The 19,251-nt window shown below is 45.0% G+C and overlaps 1 protein-coding gene across 1 annotated transcript in view; it reads left to right on the forward strand.

Annotated features, from left to right (window-relative positions):
* Positions 1 to 19,251, forward strand: part of LOC148538795 (bifunctional heparan sulfate N-deacetylase/N-sulfotransferase 3-like) — a 298,794-nt gene that overhangs the window by 200,254 nt on the left and 79,289 nt on the right. Inside the window, exon 6 of the mRNA XM_088452217.1 lies at positions 13,980 to 14,108. Coding sequence (XP_088308343.1) covers positions 13,980 to 14,108 — 129 coding nt within the window. The remainder of the gene's footprint in view (positions 1 to 13,979; positions 14,109 to 19,251) is intronic.

Genomic DNA, 19,251 nt, shown 5'->3' on the forward strand with positions numbered 1-19,251 from the left:
TTGTATTTACACTGAAGTGCTCCCAATGCTTGCGGCAGGGTATGGTCAACCTCAAGCGTTGCGATAGGTCTGATATACCGATGGTTTCATACACTTCCTGGACATGACTTGCACAAGTGGGCGTCTTAAAACAGGCTGGTGAGTGTCTGCATACACTATGTGATCGCTATCTAAGAAATACTATGTGTGCTAATGCATTGCTGTACCGTAGCACTGACCAGAGGTGGATTTAGGCCTCATGGGGCCATAAGCAAGACACCGATGTGTGGCCCCCTTCCACAAACAATCCATAACACTATATTTTCGTCTCACACGACACTACCCCTAACCCTGCTCCCGCTATCTGCACACACTATACTACCCCTAACTCTGCTCCTGCTTCCCGCTCACACGACACTACCCCTAACCCTGCTCCTGCTTCCCGCTCACATGACACTACCCCTGACCCTGCTCCCCGCTCACACAACACTACCCCTAACCCTACTCCTGTTTCCCGTTCACAATACACTACCCCTGACCCTGCTCCCCGCTCAAACGACACTACCCCTAACCCTGCTCCCGCTCTCTGCACACACTATACTACCCCTAACCGTGCTCCCACTCTCTGCACAGACTATACTACCCCTAACCCTGCTCCTGCTTCCCGCTCACACGACACTACCCCTAACCCTGCTCCCCGCTCACACGACACTACCCCTGACCCTGCTCCCCGCTCACACGACACTACCCCTGACCCTGCTCCTGCTTCCCATTCACAATACACTACCCCTGACCCTGCTCCCCGCTCACACGACACTACCCCTAACCCTGCTCCCGCTCTCTGCACACACTATACTACCCCTAACCCTGCTCCCGCTCTCTGCACACACAACACTACCCCTAACCCTGCTCCTGCTTCCCGCTCACACGACACTACCCCTGACCCTGCTTCCCGCTAACAATAAACTACCCCTGACCCTGCTCCCCGCTCTCTGCACACACTATACTACCCCAACCCTGCTCCTGCTCTCTGCACACACGACACAACCCCTAACCCTGCTCCTGCTTCCCGCTCACACGACTACCCCTGACCCTGCTCCCCGCTCACACGACACTACCCCTGACCCTGCTCCTGCTTCCCACTCACACGACACTACCCCTGACCCTGCTCCCCACTCACACGACTCTATCCCTGACCCTGCTCCTGCTTCCCGCTCACACGACACTACCCCTGACCCTGCTCCCCGCTCACACGACACTACCCCTAACCCTGCTCCTGCTCTCTGCACACACTAACTACCCCTAACCCTGCTCCTGCTTCCCGCTCACACGACACTACCCCTAAACCTGCTCCTGCTCCTGCTTCCTGCTCACACTATACTACCCCTGTCCATGCTCCCACTCTCTGCACACACTATACTACCCCTAACCCTGCTCCCGCGCTCTGCACACTATACTACCCCTAACCATGCTCCCGCTCTCTGCACACACTATATTACCCCTAACCATGCTCCTGCTCTCTGCACACACTATACTACCCCTGACCCTGCTCCTCACTCACACGACACTACCCCTGACCCTGCTCCTGCTTCCCGCTCACACGACACTACACCTGACCCTGCTCCCCGCTCACACTATACTACCCCTAACCCTGCTCCCGCTCTCAGCACACACTATACTACCCCTAACCATGCTCCCGCTCTCTGCACACACTATATTACCCCTAACCATGCTCCTGCTCTCTGCACACACTATACTACCCCTGACCCTGCTCCTCACTCACACAACACTACCCCTGACCCTGCTCCTGCTTCCCGCTCACACGACACTACACCTGACCCTGCTCCTCACTCACACTATACTACCCCTAACCCTGCTCCCGCTCTCAGCACACACTATACTACCCCTAACCCTGCTCCCGCTCTCTGTACACACGACACTACCCCTAACCCTGCTCCCGCTCTCTGCACACATGACACTACCCCTAACCCTGCTCCCACTCTCTGCACACAAGACACTACCCCTAACCCTGCTCCCGCTCTCTGCACACACTACTACCCCTAACCCTGCTCCCGCTCTCTGCACACACTACTACCCCTAGCCCCGCTCCCGCTCTCTGCACACATGACACTACCCATAACCCTGCTCCCGCTCTCTGCACACAAGACACTACCCCTAACCCTGCTCCCGCTCTCTGCACACACACTACCCCTAACCCTGCTCCCGCTCTCTGCACACACTATACTACCCCTAGCCCCGCTCCCGCTCTCTGCACACATGACACTACCCATAACCCTGCTCCCGCTCTCTGCACACACTATACTACCCCTAGCCCTGCTCCCGCTCTCTGCACACACGGCACTACCCCTAACCCTGCTCCCGTTCTCTGCACACACTACTACCCCTAACCCTGCTCCCGCTCTCTGCACACACTATACTACCCATAACCCTGCTCCCACTCTCTGCTCACACTACTTCCCCTAACCCTGCTCCCACTCTCTGCACACACTACTACCCCTAACCCTGCTCCCGCTCTCTGCACACACTACTACCCCTAACCCTGCTCCCACACTCTGCACACACTACTACCCCTAACCCTGCTCCTGCTCTCTGCACACACGACACAATCCCTAACCCTGCTCCTGCTTCCCGCTCACATGACACTACCCCTAACCCTGCACATCATAGAGGGATATAAGTGCCAGAGGATAGCTTCAGTTAGTGTAGGCTAGGCTGTGAGGGACAGATCATTGGAGGTTACAGGCAGGGAATGTAATTAAAGGAAGGCAAGTGCTGCCCCCCTCGCGGCTGACCCCCCTCTCGCGGCCGACCCCCCCCCCCTCGCAGGGTGTGTGGGGAGTCGCAGCACTTGCCCTCCTTTAATTACTTTCCCTTACTGTAACCACGAGCAGGGGAGCAGAGGGGGCCACGTGGATGAGGTGCGGCCGCAAGGGGGGGGGCAGGCAGCACTTGCCCTCCTTTAATTACTTTCCCTGTCTGTAACCACAAGCAGGGGAGCGGGGGGGCCACGGGGGGGGGAGGGGCGGCCGCGAGGTGAGGGGGCAGGCAGCACTTGCCCTCCTTTAATTACTTTCCCTGCCTGTAACCACGAGGAGGGGAGCGGGGGTGGGGGGCCCACGGGGGGACGGGCGCCGCGAGGGGGGATGGCGATGACACGGGACTTACCTTGTATTTCCGCTATGTACCCTCTCTGGACACACGCACCTTGCCTTCTAGGTTACATCTCAGCTCCTCCTCTCCTCTGTGCGTAAGACGTCACGCGCAGCACACAGAGCAGAGCAGAGGACACAGTGAGCCACCAGACAGAGCGGCATCCGGCTGCTGTCCAATGTGCTGACAGTCAGCCGGTGCTGGTAATTTATAATGCAAGCCTCCATGAGGTAGCCATGTCAGCGGGCCCCCTGGGACTCGCCGGGCCCTAAGTGGCCGCCTGTGATGCCTAGCGGTAAATCCGCCCCTGGCACTGCCTATGCAATTTCCATACACATCGTGCGAGCGATCGCATCTAGCGAGTGGCTCTGAATCAGGCCCTCAGTTCATTGTGTGTGCACTGACTTTGTATTAGGCAACAAAGAACATTTAATTTTGATTAGCTCAGTAATTATCATTGACTGTTTGTCCCTGGTAATATGAAGAAGATACCAAGCCAATCAGAACATGAGCTGCACTTCGTGAGGGAAGCGGTAGCTAGTGATTGAGATATGATGGGATTTCCATTGGCCAGCAATCAACACTTGATTGTAATTGGCTAAGAAAGCAGAAGTCAGCAATGCTTACAAGACAATGGGAAGGCACAGTTACATACCAGTCAAAGAGTTGTCTGTGCACCACTAGGAACACAATTGTGACATATAGGAGAGCAGTATATTTTGCTTAGTGAAAATAAGATTTTATTTATTACAAAACCAGTTCAGACTTACAATTTTTTTTATTTAAAAGTTGTTTTTTTATTTCTAGTTAATGATTGGGTAGTTAAATTGACTATATAAAGAATGAAGTGAAATTCCTCCAATACATGTGTAGAGAAGGTTTAGGTTAAGCACCAGCCAAGGGGATTTGCATACTTATCCATTGCCCTTTCTAGATCAAAGTAACTCAACACTTTGTGGTATTGTTTGCAATTACTAAAGCAATGGATTTCCAGACATTCTCAAAGAATAGGTTGAATTATAATAAGGTTCACTGTAAAATATTCCTTTTATAATTTCAGTAAAATACATCTTTTCAAGCCATGCATTTTGCAAGGTTTATCATAAGCTCTAAGATATAGGACAGAAGTGTCGGAAACCAATTTATGGAAAAGCATTTTTAAGACCTTCTATCTTTGAAATCCTAAGTTACCAAATCTTCATTGGAAAAGGCTTTCATTTTCTGCAGCTGCCGAGTTGTGCAGGCGAGCTTATAATAAATTCATTATGTAAGCTTACCGGAACATATTCCTTCCTATACTACTGCCCTCTGTGTCTTTGAAATATAAATGCCCTAGTATTTAATCAGCTATCCCAGAGTCAGAACAATGACTTGAAGAGAAGACTATTGATGGATAATACAATTTATGCATCTCACATTGAAAGAGAAATTCTGTTATGCGAAACTTTTAAAGTTTTAATCACAGCATAACAGTACAAAGGAGATTTAGTGGGGCATGTCCTCTAAACTTTTGCATGATCAACTGAGAGAGTCTTTTACAGTACTTACTTTATGCATTAGTGATTTGCGCAATTTTAGAAATTATTTTTTTCCATGTAGGTATTAACCTTGAATACAATTCATGTCCTTTAGTAATTAATTAGTTTTCTTTTACTTGAAAAGAGAAGCAAATTAAAATGACTTGCCAATATAGCATAACATATACCCATTGGCTGAAATGATTAGCCAATCTATATTATGAACTAATAAGATGTAAAAATTGGTATGAACTACTGTAAGAAGATATAAAAATAGGTAAAGCATATACAATAAATACATTCTAAGGTACAGAGGGCCAGATTCAGACCTGCTCGCAAGCGCACAGCGCTCGCAAGCGGGTCGATGGTCCCCTAATGTGCATGCACCGCCTCCAGCCTCCGGCGTGCGCACCCATAGCGACTGCAGCTCAGTCGCTATGGGTCTCGCTACAAGATGGGGCGGATGTTGATGGTGAGTGACAGCTCGCCCCGTTTTGTAGGTGGGGAGGGGGGTGGCTGAACAAACGGAGGTGTTCCCTTAGGAAACGCCTCGGTTTGTTCAGCCGCCCCCCTTAGGAAGCCACTCCGTTTGTTCAGCCACCTTCCCGTAGGAAGCGTTTGTGGGCAGCCTTACTATTAGAGCAGGAAGTCCACTCGGACTTGCGGGAGCCGAGACCCTACCACAGGGTCTCGTTGCAAGCCCGATGGCGCGATAATCGCGACGGACTCCAGGCCGCTCGCACAAGCTGTGTGTGTCACCCACAGCTTTGCTAGCGGGCTGGAGATAAAAAAAACAGGCCCTGATTCAGAGCGAGCGCTCGCCAGCAGCGAGCGGCTCTGAATCAGGACCAGAGTGTGCATGCCTGTAATAATCATATTTGTGTGAACTATATTATTATTATTATTATTATTATTTTGTCCTGTATCAGAGATATTGAAGCTGTAGCTATCCAGGTTTTGCAGAACTACAAGTTCCAGCATTTTTTGCCAGTTTAACCAGAGACTCACAGGTTGCCAAAGACTTTGGAAATGGAGCAAGCACATGCAGGAATTTGAAAGATTCCAATAATCTATAGTTGATTCAGAAAAGGCTGATATAGCATGCTTGGATTTGTAGTTCCAGCTGGAGGGTCGCAGTGTGCTGCAGCCTTACCCAGATACTTTGAAGGTGGAACAAATCATACGAATAAAGGCTAAAGGTTATAATAATCTATAACTCAAGAGGCAGGCTATTCATTTTCTCAGACAGAGCATGACGAGAGATTTCTTTGATGCAGCTTGCTCAGTGAACTTCATTATTTCAGAGACAGCATCTCCATTCTGCCTCTTTTAAATGCAATGTTCAATGGAACTGCCTATTGACCCACTTCACTCACATTGGCAGGAATGAAGTAATGCTGCATTAAAGATCTGTTCATGCTCAGGAATATATTTGCCTTTTGTTAATGTGAATAGAACATAGAACATACAAACACATAGCAAAGCCTTATTGTCTTCAGATTGCAGAGACTAAAGGCAACGTTCTACTTTGATATTGCAAAGGAATGTCACAAACAGGCTACTGTAGCCCTACAATGCAGCTAACCCTTAGCCTGACAGATACTTTACCTGCAGAACACCAAATTATTGTGACAATATAAATATTAAATAAATAAATGGAAGCAATATACATATTATCTATATGGGAACTAAATAAATATGAAATACATAAATTGGGCAATATTATCACAGTTAACCAATATGAGGGCAAACATTTTATATATAAACAATATTTCTTTCCTTAAAAATCACAAGCCCGGGGTACCAGGAAGGGCCCAATGCTACTACTCTAGGGGACGTGGACTAATGCTAAGTTGCAAGGTTCATTAGCGAATGGGAGCTAAAGGAACACTTTTTTAATGTAATGATGGTGGTTACCACTAAACCGCCTGCATTGTGGGATAAATCATATGCAACCCCATGAGCATTGCAACTGAGTGTTTTTACCCTCCAAAACACTTGGTAATAAAGGACAATATCACCAACAATGTACAGCAGTTTGAAACCTGGACAAAAACACAGCTTGATAAATTTACCCCTGATGTTTAATTAATTAATTTTGATTTTAATACATGTTGAATATGATATACTTAAATTGTGTTTCTGTTTTATCTGCAGCAATGCAGCATGCCGTATCTTCTGTAACAGACTAAAAAAAATCAGCCTTTGATAGCTTTAATGCAATTAAATCTGCAGAGGTTAATAACTTCTGCTCCTATTACCGTATCTTCTGTTCGACAAGGAGAGGTTAACAATTTCTGCTCCTGTTGTCTTACCTTTTGTTTTTGTTGTATTTGAAGTTAACAGCCATGTGCTGCTTCTTACAGTATTGTCAGGTTGTTTGTAATCCTGCTCTTAATAAGTTGCTGTATCTTCCTCCCTGTGCTGGTATGAGCCTATGAAGATGAAAAGAAACCTAAACGCCCTCTATTGTTATTTTCTTATTTGGGGATTCCATCATTTCAGCAGGATAAGAAAATAACAATAGAGGGAGTTTAGGCTTCTTTTCATCTTCATAGGCTCATACACAGATAGTGGGAAAACCAATATATATATATATATATAAACCAATATATATATATATATATATATATATATATTATATATATATATATATATATATATGTATAAACAAATGGCTACAATCCACAACACTCAAGCATCTGCAGTGCTCTTGGTATGTGACCACATTATTTAAATAAAAAATTCATACAAACTCGGCACTCACCAAGTGGTCAGTCTCTCCACGAACACTGAAAAATATAAGCATCGCTCTGCCTCATGTGGCTCCAGCTATTACATAGATTTTATATGTATATATATATATATATATATATACATACATATATATACATATATAGTAGTCCCTCCTATGCATTGCCCCCAGTAGTAGTCCCCCCTATACAGTGCCCCCAGTAGTGGCCCGGCTATGCAGTGCCTGCAGTAGTGGCCCCTATACAGTGTCTCCAGAAGTGGTCCCCCCTACCCAGTGCCCCCAGTAGTAGTCCCCCTATGCATTGCTCCCAGTAGTAGCCCCCTGTATGCAGTGCCCCCAGTAGTAATCCTCCCTATGCATTGCCTCCAGTATTAGTCCTACCTTTGTATTGCCCCCAGTAGTAGTCCCCCTCTCTATACAGTGCCCCCAGTAGTGCCTCCCTATACAGTGCCCCCAATAGCACCCCCTCTATGCAGTGCCAGTGTCGGTGCCCGTGCCCCTTACACACAAAAAATCCCCACACAACTTACCTGAATACCCGCTCCTGCTGCGACCGCCGCTGTCCACTCCTCCCGGCACACTCTGCACTATGGGAGAGACATCATGGCATCTCTCCCATCACCTGCTGTGGGGGGAGCCAGAAGGCGGAGCTCATGAGTGAGCTCCAGCCAGCTCCCTCCATGGACTCAGAAGCCAAAAAGTTGCCTGTCTGACTCTCATTGGTTGCTATAACAAACACACAGCCACCGCTGGTGGCTGTGTGTTTGTTACTGAGTAGTGCAGACCACTCTCACTGTGGTCTGCACTACACTTAAATACTGTGGAGCCCAGGGGATACTGGTGGTGGGTGAAGTGGCTATGGGCCCCTGCACCACAGCGGGCCCCAGTGCAAGCTACTGGCTGCACCTCCGCTAGTTCTGCCACTGATATAAATATATATTTATGCACTAAGTAGACTGCTGTCCTGATTTTTTGGAAAACCATGAGTGCCGCCATATATATACTGTATATATATACTGTACTATATATCTACTTATCCATGTGGAAGGCACCCGGTAAGATAACACTGAGAGCAGGAGTGCCAAACTGACGTTTCTATACATGATATATATATATATATATATATATATATACTTCATTTTTAAAATTAATTTTAATTTTACAATTAATTTTAGGATAATTTGCAATTACAACAACACTATTTTAGCTCTCTGAAAGACAGTTAACGCTGAAGTGTAGTTGATAAACTTAAATGCAATAATATGCAAATAATGTTTACAAATCTTACAGTATTCGAGTATATGAATTTGGTGCAATTATCTACATATAAAAAGAGGAAAGTCTACAAAGTATTGGCAAGGATTGGTTGAAATCAAATTTCAGTGATTCCACCATTGCCAATGAATTCACAAATTGATTTTGTGAAAATAATGCTTAAAAAATAATGGTCATAAATTGAAGGATTTGCCCATCATAGTAGTAAAAAAAAGCTAATTATTTCTTAATTGTACTAGTGGATGCAATCTTTGACTGCAAATAAAATTTAATGCTTGGTATAAAGCAGGGATGGGGAACCTCAGGCCTGGGGGCCGTAAAAGGCCCGTGGAATCATTTGGTCTGGCCCTCTGAGCTTTTTTCTGCTAGCCTCATTTGGCTAGCTGGGTGCCTAGAATGACACCCTGCAGCCAGAATCTATGCAGCAGTGTCGCCTGGAGCATCCTTAGGACGCTTCAGACGGTCACACCGCTGCCATTGCAGCTCCCTGGAGCATCCTCAGGATTCTCCGGGCATTGCTGTAATCACTGGCAATTGTGGCCCCACTCCCGTGTGACATCACATGGAGGGGGCGTAGCCTGCACTGGGCCCGCAAATACTGTTATATATATATCAAAATGGCCCTCGGCAGAAAAAAGGTTCCCCAGCCCTGGTATAAAGAGTACGGTAGGTTATAGAAGGCGCTCCCTTAAATAAATATATGTATATCTCCATAACATTTGGAATAGTAATCTTCAACATATAAACAATATAGTGAGTAATCCAATGTAAATTAATCCAGAATTAACAGCACATGAAAGTCCCAATAAAGTATGTATTTTGAAATGGTAACACAAAATTGATTGAGTCTGATGTGTCCACAGTATGAACTCCAATCTGATGTATATAATCATATACGTGGTTCTTATGTGAACAAAAATCCACTCTCAGCTCTCCTCAAACAACTACACTCACATTAAAATGTATTGGTTCATGCGTGTAAGGGTTTCTTTATAATCATCTATACTTTGTAGATAACAGTTATGGGGTTGGGTACAGGATGCCGGCGCTAAGAATCCTGGTGGTCAGAACACTGCCACCAGCATCCCGGCAGGTTTAGGATTCCGACAACTGTCGGTAAGTATCCTAACCCTACCACTACCCCTAATCCTATCCCTCCCTTCCCGCAGCCTAAATCTAGCCCTCCCCCCAAGTGCCTAATCCTAACCCTCCACCTACTGCCTAACCAAAACACCTAACCCTAACTCTCCCCTTAACCCCACTACTTATCATCAGGATACTGGCAGGTGGGATACTGATCCGGGTTTCTGACTGGTGTCGGGATTCTGAGCACCAGAATCCTGACAGGTGGGATTTTAACTACATCCCCAGTCATGGGCAGGTTCCCTTTTCTACAACACTTAAATTAATGCAGCTTGTTGCAGGCACATAAAGGTATCCTTGTATCCCTTCTCCTGTAGATCTAAGGACTTCTCCTTGTTATTTAGGATCATGAAATAAAATGGAATAAATCTCCAATGTGATGTGGTTTACAATGAATCAGCTGAAAAATTTATAATTCTATAATAGATTTAATGAATATGGAAAGGACACTGGTACAAAAAATAAAAACATCATATGTCCAGCATTAACAATAGACCCAATGAGGTGGGAAGATAGAAAAAAGCATATGACCTGATTGTTGGCACCAATGTCGCAGCACTCTGTCAGGTCAGGGAGCTCCCTCGTGTTGATATTTAGGAAACAAGTAAGAAAGACACAGTATGCACCTCCTGTAATGCATTTTGGTTCTACAGACCTCTTTCGAGACATATTAGCATAATTAACATTGTTTCTATACCTCTCGGCCATTGCCTATTCCCATCTTGCACAACCTTTTTCTCCCATCACGCAACATCCCCTTTGTATTCAAACATGCTTTTGTCTCTCCTATTCTTTAAAAACCCACCATTGATCCTGACATGCTTTCTAATTAGTGACCCATCTCCCTCCTCCCCTTAGCCTCCAAGAAACTTAAGCGGATTAGCTACAACCACCTAATCACCTTCCTTTCCTCTCACTCCCTGCTTGACCCACTTCAGCCTAGCTTTCAGCCTTGCCACTTTACAGAACTTGTCCTCAATAAAGTTACCAATTGCCTTTTTGTTGCCAAATCTAAGGGCCATTACTGTTTGCTTATTCTCCTTGACCTCTCTGCTGCTTTTGACACAGTAGACCACCCTTTCCTCCTGCAAATCCTTAACTCCCTTTTACTGCTTGGCACTACAGTCTACTGGTTGTCTTCCTATTTCTCTGACCACTCTCTCTGTCTCTTATCATGACTTCACTTTTTCTCCTCTTACACTACCAAATGGTGTCCCCCAAGACTCTGTTCTTGACTCCAGCTGTCTCTCTATTTCCTCCTGGATGTCCCAGTTTTTTATTAAATGCCCACCCGCCCACATCTGCTCTCCTCTATCAATTTCACTATCCATTGACAACCTCACCAATTGTTCTATCCTGCAAGTCCACTGTCTCTTTTAAACCCCACATTGAGCCCTATCACTTTTAAAAATATCTCCAGGATCAGACCCTTTCTCACCCAAAATGCAACAAAGACCCTCAACCATTCACTGGTCATCAGTGACCTGTACTACTGTAAACTACAGTACTCTTATATGGCCTCCCTGACTCCTGCATCTTTCCCACCCAATCCGTCCTCAATGCTGCTACTCATCTCATCTTCCTTTCCAAACATTCTGCTTTTCCCTCACCTCTCCACCAGGGCCTACATTGGGTCGCCTTTACCTTCAAAATCAAAATTCAAACCCCTCACACTCACCTATAAAGTCCTCTCCCAATCATCTCCCCCCCTACCTCTCCGACCTCATCTCCCTCCGCACTCCTTCCCACCCACTGCACTCAGCCTATCCTCCCAACTGATTACCTCCTCCCACCCCAACCTACAAAATTGTGCTCATGCTGCTCCCCACCACTGGAACTCTCTCCCTATCAGATTTCCCACCCTCCTCCTTTTTCTACTTAGTATGACCCATCCCTTTCATGCACCTGATTAGTGCTGCTAGATTGATTGAGCAGCTGCCATTTTTTGTTTGTTTGGTATGAGTGGCATGAAGGAGCCGGCATTAGTAGGGCATGCTGGTTGTAGTAGTGCTAGTTGGAGTTCTCAGGGGTGACTCCCAGGTAAGCTGGCTCTCAATGTGGATGCATTTATGTATGTGCCTTTATCAGGAGGCCTTACATTTGACAAAATGTATATGTGCCTTTATCATGAGGCTTTATAATTGGCATATTTTACATTTGGGGTGAGCATTCGGGCATAGTGCCCCTGGGGCTGGTCTGGCTGGGCCCCCTCATGGCATCACCACTTAATACACATAGTTGCTTTTTACATCACATATTATGTTTGTATTTTTTTCATGTAATATTTCACATATATTTTAACCCCTTTTTCCAACACATTAATTAATCTTACACATCTATACTTTGCACTGCACTGTCACTCTTTTTCCATTTTTCGTGTAATGCCCTGGGGGGTCCAGGGCTGGACGTTTTTCGGGGTGCACTGTGCCCTGGATGTGAACCTCCTAATGTTAGGGACTGCTAGTGACAGAGAAGCCATGACGAGGCCTAGCAGCTTTCCATGTATTTGCAAATGCATGCAACTAATATCTCTGAATTTCTATGACCATATAGTCTTCATATATTGTTGCAAGTACTATTCAGTGTGCTGAGGAACAATAGGGGGTTAAACCCCCCTCCTTTTTCTACTTAGTATGACCCCTCCCTTTCATGCACCTGATTAGTGCTGCTAGATTGATTGAGCAGCTGTCATTTTTTGTCTATCAGATTTTCCACCTCTTCAAATCTTCAAACGGGGCCTTCACTGGAAAAATGGGCACATATTTTGCCACCTCATATTTTGCCAATATTTATTTAAACAAACTTTTTTTCAGCTAGAAAAGAATATTTCCCATAAAGAGTGTGTCAGTTTGTGTTTACAGCAACTTTATGTCAATGGTAATGAACATAATAATGACATTTTGTAAACTGTCACAACTACTACCTCCCAGGGAAAGAGAAAATGCAATCCAAAAAGAACTAGATACATTTCTGTTAATTATGAACAGGAAATGGGGGGAGCATATCTAAATTAGCTATGGATTTTCTTTTGATTATAGTCAGATGGAATATTGTTAAACCCTAGATTTCTGCCATAGTCCATGGGTTTGAATGGCAAGATGGGGCATTTGTAGGGGCCACTAGGAGAAGATGGGTGAATTGTGCCAAAGGTTGCTAGAGTAATGCAAAAATTTGATTTTGTATTGCAAACCTACAGTTATTAAAATGAGTTAACAGAGTGAAGATGTCACCTTTTTATGGATATTTTATGCTTAGTGTTAGGGAGTATAGCGCCATTTCCTATCTGACATTTGACCACTATATACGGACAATTGATCAATTTGCGTAAGCATTGTTGGTGTGAACTGGAGCAAATACTGTTGTTGCTTTGCCAGTGCAAATCGTAATTCACAAATCTTTGTGAATTAGCAAATTTGCATCCAAATTCAGGTTGGCCGGTATACACACTTTGTGGGGTTTTATGCATATCTACTTATAAGTACAAGCATGACACTTTCCCATATTAAATAATATACACCTCAGGGTGGTACAGGTCTCTTTTACTTTGACAGATTGATTTACTTCATGAAAAATATGTCTGGATGAAGTAAAATCTCAATGAAAATGTGATTTTTGTTTTATATGCAATAGTTACAGTTTACGCAATTTTCTGCAAATAAAGAATGAATGGAAAAAGCTTTACAGACTCTTAATGGATAGCTAATTGCAATTGTTTACTTTTCATTTTGGTTCTTAGAATATTCTCTACCTTTCAGCGCTTTTCAAAAGTACTGTCATTTATGTAAGTCGTACTGGGACACCTGTATTTATAATATATAAATATATAAGATCTTTTGTCTGAAAAACCATTAGCTGTAAAATTTTCCAAAATAAGAAAAGTGAATAAATGCAGCTGTTCAGTGACTATGTCATATACACAGGCATGATACTGAATATGAGGTGCATTCCCCTCTTGCACTGCTGAACAATTGAATGGGTATTACAGTTCCATGGACAATGTAATAGATTTGGTGCTCCCTATTAATAGGAGATAACTGTTATCTGTAAAATTCTTCTAGATTATAGATACCATATCTGTATGTTCAGTTATTAATATATTTACATTGAAACAATATAATAATTATTATATTTGTCACTAGGTTCTTCCTCGGCAAACATGTGGCCTATTCACTCATACTATTTTCTATAAGGAGTATCCTGGAGGTCCAACTGAACTTGACAGAAGCATTCAAGGAGGGGAACTATTTTTTACTCTCATCCTCAATCCAGTAAGTATCTATAGTGTAAGATCCATGACTAATAAAGTTTACAGTAATTTAAACAAAAATAAGATAATTCTTATTTTACGCAGTTATCATTATATATTACATATTTACAGTAGGTGCCACTTTTTTCTGACTAGCTTTTTATCATTGTAGATAAAGTAATGTGAGACCTGACTTTGTGCTTATGTGAATAGATTCTATTAGTCAGACAGTGGGCCTGATTCAGACCCGGATGCTAAGAAGCGTTCGCTCGTAGCTGCCGATGGTTCGCATTGTGCGCATGCGTATGCATCGCAGTGCGCGTGCACGAGCCAGTTACTGCCATCGGGAGTCGTGCGCTCATAGCACAAAGACTGAGCGCTATCTTGAGTGGCAGGGTGGTAACAGGGGAAGGTGCTTGTGGTTAAAGGGTGTGCATAATTAGCATGGAGACATCATTGTACAAGTCACCTGTTTGAATTTCAGTCAGCACTGATCGCAGTGCTTGCGGCAGGGTAGGGTCTACCTCAAGCGCTGCGTGTAGCACCGATGGATCTAGATGTTGCCGATTAATCATACACTTCCTGGAGATGATATGTGTTAAGAAAGGAAAGTGGGCATCTTTATACACCTGCATTCACTCACTGCCATCGCTCTCTAGGACAGTGTTGGCTAACCTTGTCACTCCAGTTGTTGTGGAACTATATATCCCAGCATGCCCTGCCACAGTTTTAGCATGCCCTAATAGCAAAACTGTAGCAGTGCATGCTGGGTTATGTAGTTCCATAACGGCTGGAGTGTCAAGGTTAGCCAACACTGCTCTAGGACATAGAGGGCATCCTTATGTCATGCAGTGCGATCTCGGAATTTGCATGCCAGCTCCTTTTGGCTGCGAGCGATCTCGGCTTAGCGTCTGGGTCTGAATCAGGCCCTGTGTATTTTGTGCAATACAATATTACCGATAGGAATGCTGACCAACATTCCCTATTTTGATAGCATTGTACCAATTCTGAAACTGTACAAGGTGTGGTACTGTTCTAAACAGTGGAGGTTTTACCTAGGGGCTGCAGGGCTGCAACCCCCACAGTAAAATTGACCACCCCCAGTGAGACAGTGAGTCTTCCCTGGCACTGGCAGTGGCTTCCTATTAGAAGCACTTTCTGTTTATCACAGTCAAACAATCAGTCCCATGGGACCTGTTTTTTCCCCCTGGGACTGCCAGTGTGGATTGCGATTTGCAGAGAGAGCGCTTTACAGTGAGAAGCTACTTCTTGCCTTTCCATCAGCCCTACCCATCTTCTAGGGCAGGCGTGGGGAACCTCTTTTCTGCCAAGGGCCATTTTGATATAAATAACATTATTTGTGGGCCTGATGCAGGCTACGCCCCCTCAGAGTGACGTTGCACGAGAGGGGGGCCACAATAGCCGATGATTACAGCAATGCCTGGAGCATCCTGAGGATGCTCCTGGGAGCTATAAGGGCAGCGGTGTGACTATCTGAAGCGTAATGAGGACACTTCAGGCGGCACTGCTGCATAGATTCTGGTTGCAGGGTGCCATTCTAGGCCAGATGAGGCTAGCAGAAAAAGCTCCAAGGGCCAGACCAAATGATTCCGAGGGCCTTATACGGCCTCCAGGCAGGAGGTTCCCCATCCCTGTTCTAGGGTCGGTAGCCGATGCAGTCTCTAGAAGCCCGTGTTTGTGCACATCTGCCGGTCGCATTGGGCATTCACAATTCATCTGTCAGGCGCAGAAGATCAGACTGCTGCATGGGCACCGCCCATGAGCAAGAGTGGCCAAACTAAATCCACCTCCATCTGAGACTACCCTGGACAGTCTGGACTGGAATTCAGCAGCTCTACCCCACTGGGTGCGTGGAGGGTGACATCGCTGGGAATGCATTGCAACATAGCCCTCTACTGCTCTACCTCCAGTCCACCATTCATCTATAAGGATTACACATAGGAGGTGGCTGTGGAGTGGACTGGAGGTGGAGCAGCAGAGGGCCCGCATGTCTGGAGTGATGTGTGTGGCAGATAGGCAGTGGAGAAGTCTGTACCTTTGGGAGTGAAGGTAAGAAAGGAAAGAGCATGAGGTCAGCACTGGCAAAGTAATGGCATGAAGGGGCTCTGGACAAATAAAGGGGCCTGGTTGAGAGACTTTGAGGTTGCAATATTCAGGGACAAGACTGAGGGGGCTGTGAGGCTGATATGAAGTGGCATGACTGAGGGGCTCTGATGTTGGCATATAAAGGTGCATGTCTGATAGGGCTCTGAGGTGGTTGGGTCAGATTGGTCGATAGTTATGTTGACATTCAATGTGTTGACATGGTAGAACTGTAGACATACTTAGCATGTCGACAGTGACCATGATCACATTCATTATGTGTACATAGATGATATGTTGACTTGATGACCTGTTGACAAATGTTAACAAAGGTGCCTTAGCTTGTCCCAATGGTTGCAGCAGCTCCAGTTCTTCCGGGTTATGGCAATCATGTGAGGATCAGTTCCGGCAGTGATGTCTCAGCTGTAGCGTTCCATTGAGTATTAAACCCCTTATTCCTAAATCTAATCCCTACCCCCAAACCTAGCTCCCCCCCTCTCACAGCCCATAACGTCCCCTTGTAGTCTAACACGAACCCTCTGGAGGCGCCTAACTTTAACTGTTGGCATCCTCTGACAGTCAACATTTCACATGGTGACAATTCTGAACATATAGACATTCTGAGGATGTTGACATGGTGGCTGTCAACAGTTTGAACCATGTTGACATTTAATGCCAGTATTGCAGTGTCGACATTATGAATGTCAACATGGTTACTGTTGACCTTCTGACCGAATACCCTCTGAGGCTTCCATATAAAGGGTATGACTGAGGGGTCCCTGTGAGTCATATTACCAGTTGTGGGCATTAATGTGTGGTACAGTATATTATCAATCCTGGCATTACGGTCTGGCATGTTATCAATTGCAAGCAGTACGGTGGCATATTATCAAATGGGGAATTACTGTCTCACATATTATCAATTGGGGAATTTCTGTGTATTATATTACCAAATGGGGCATTACTGTGGCATAATATAAATTGGGGCATTACTGTGGCATAATACAAATTGGGGCTAACTGTGTGGTATATTATGAATTGGGGGCACTACTGTGTGGCATATTAGGAATTAGGGACACTTCTGTGTAGTATATTATGCATCTCATCCCAGTGACCAAAATTGAAATCTACAATCATTCAAAATACATTTATTTCAAGATATTTTAGTAGATTTAGCTTTTCTTAGAATAACATTTACTCAGCAAAGAGGCTAAACGTGAGAAAATATTTGTGGCCCTCCGTCCAAAGTAATTTTTTTATTACAACACTACAGGGAAAAACATGGGATGTCCCTGATCTAGAGCAAGTGATAATGCTAGGCACCGATGACAGCAAAAAGACTTTCCTTCATTTAGGTAATATTTGCATGTAGTGTTATGATCTGCAGCAGCAGATCATCTTAATGGCAGGTCCTAGCCATAGTAGGTAACTGGGATACTGCATCATGCCTTTATTCCAGTGCCAGCTGTTGCAGGCAGCTGGAATTCTGTCTTGTCTGTGTGCAGCTGATTGCTGAATTCTTGCCTGTCTGTCTGTGTGCAGAGCTCAGCTGCATACTAGCCGGTCATTAGGAAGCTCTGCAAGGATTGCTCTGATTGATCCATGATTCTGATAAGTTACAGCCAGCCCTACACTTTCTGCTGGTGATATCGCTTAGTTTCTGCACCTAGTGGATGGTCCCGCGGTCGCTGCACACTGTGCAGTTCCCTGTTCCTGATCCCTTGCCTGTGTACAATTATTCTGCCTTGTATACCTGCATCCTTGAATCCTGCCTCAGTCCTGTGTGTAGTTCCTGGCTGCCAGCCCTGCTCCTGTGTACATCCCAACACTGTGTCTGTGCCTTGCCAAGAGCCTCCAGGTTACCTTCTGTGTCACCTTCGGTCTGTGTCCAGTCCCAATGAGTTCCTGTGGATTAATGCTGCCAGTTGAAATATACCTAGTCCTGGTTCTGCTACAATTCCATCTGGCATCCTGAGTAGCTGCCCTGCTACAACCCAGTCCGGTTTATCCTACTAACTGGTACTGCTCCACACTCCAGCATTTCCTGCTAAGCTGGTACTTCTTTACTCCACCCTGCTATTACAGACTGAGCCTAATCGTATAGTTCAACCACCAAGTCTCCCAATAACAGTTTCCAATGCACAGACCCTGCTGCTGATTACTCCTGCAGTTAACCATTGCCTGGCCATGTTTATCAGCAACTTTACCTTATTGCTCAAGTTAACCAGTGTCTTGCTACATATCCAATCTTCATTCAGTCCTGCAGTCTTCTGTTACTATTTCTTGGTCAAGTCTGTCTGCTGTTCATATTGCTGCGTCCAGTTATCCTGCAGTTAACTCCTACCTTGCCATCTGCTAAACTCCAGGTAATATCCTGTATACTGTAGCTGACACTGTTCCTGCCCTAATTCCTAGTGTCTGTGCTAGTACTTAGTGACCCAACCAGGGGGCCACAACATGCCCATCGGACACCATGAAGTCCAAACTTCCTTGCGGGGGTCCCTGGCGAAGGCCGCCAGTGGGTTAGACTCCGCGCCCCTTGTCTGGGTCTTAGTCAACACTCAGTACTAGTTAAGGGTCTCTTGAATATTCATCCAGGTGTCTCATAACATGTAGAAGTCAGACAACTAAATGTCGCCAAGGACTCCAATCCACAAGACAAATGGCAAATTGTAGGTGATATATATCTAGCAGCAAGATATTTGTAGTGTTTGGCCTTGTTGGCAATCAATACAACATTGTGGATACACAAAGCGCAAGGATTAAGAAGAACACAGCAAGCCTTCAGGGGGAAAAAAGGAAGTTTTACTCTTTCCCAAAGTATGTATAGGAGCAAAGGTAATCCCCTGATCTGGCGCTTTCCCAATCCAAGATGTTCTTTACAGGTTAAAATAAAAAACACACATAACATAATATTGTACATTTAATCCACTCAGTGAATTGTTGTAGATTAGAAACCATGTGATAATATCTCCGAACACAAGCAATAGGATAAATTAACTACCAGTTTCCCTTCAGATTATGTGAAAGCAATTTTGTTAATATATTTTCCCTACTATACA

This window comes from Taudactylus pleione, unplaced genomic scaffold (genome assembly GCF_031769625.1).
Source record: "Taudactylus pleione unplaced genomic scaffold, aTauple2 ptg000036l, whole genome shotgun sequence".
In the NCBI taxonomy this organism is placed as follows: domain Eukaryota; kingdom Metazoa; phylum Chordata; class Amphibia; order Anura; family Myobatrachidae; genus Taudactylus; species Taudactylus pleione.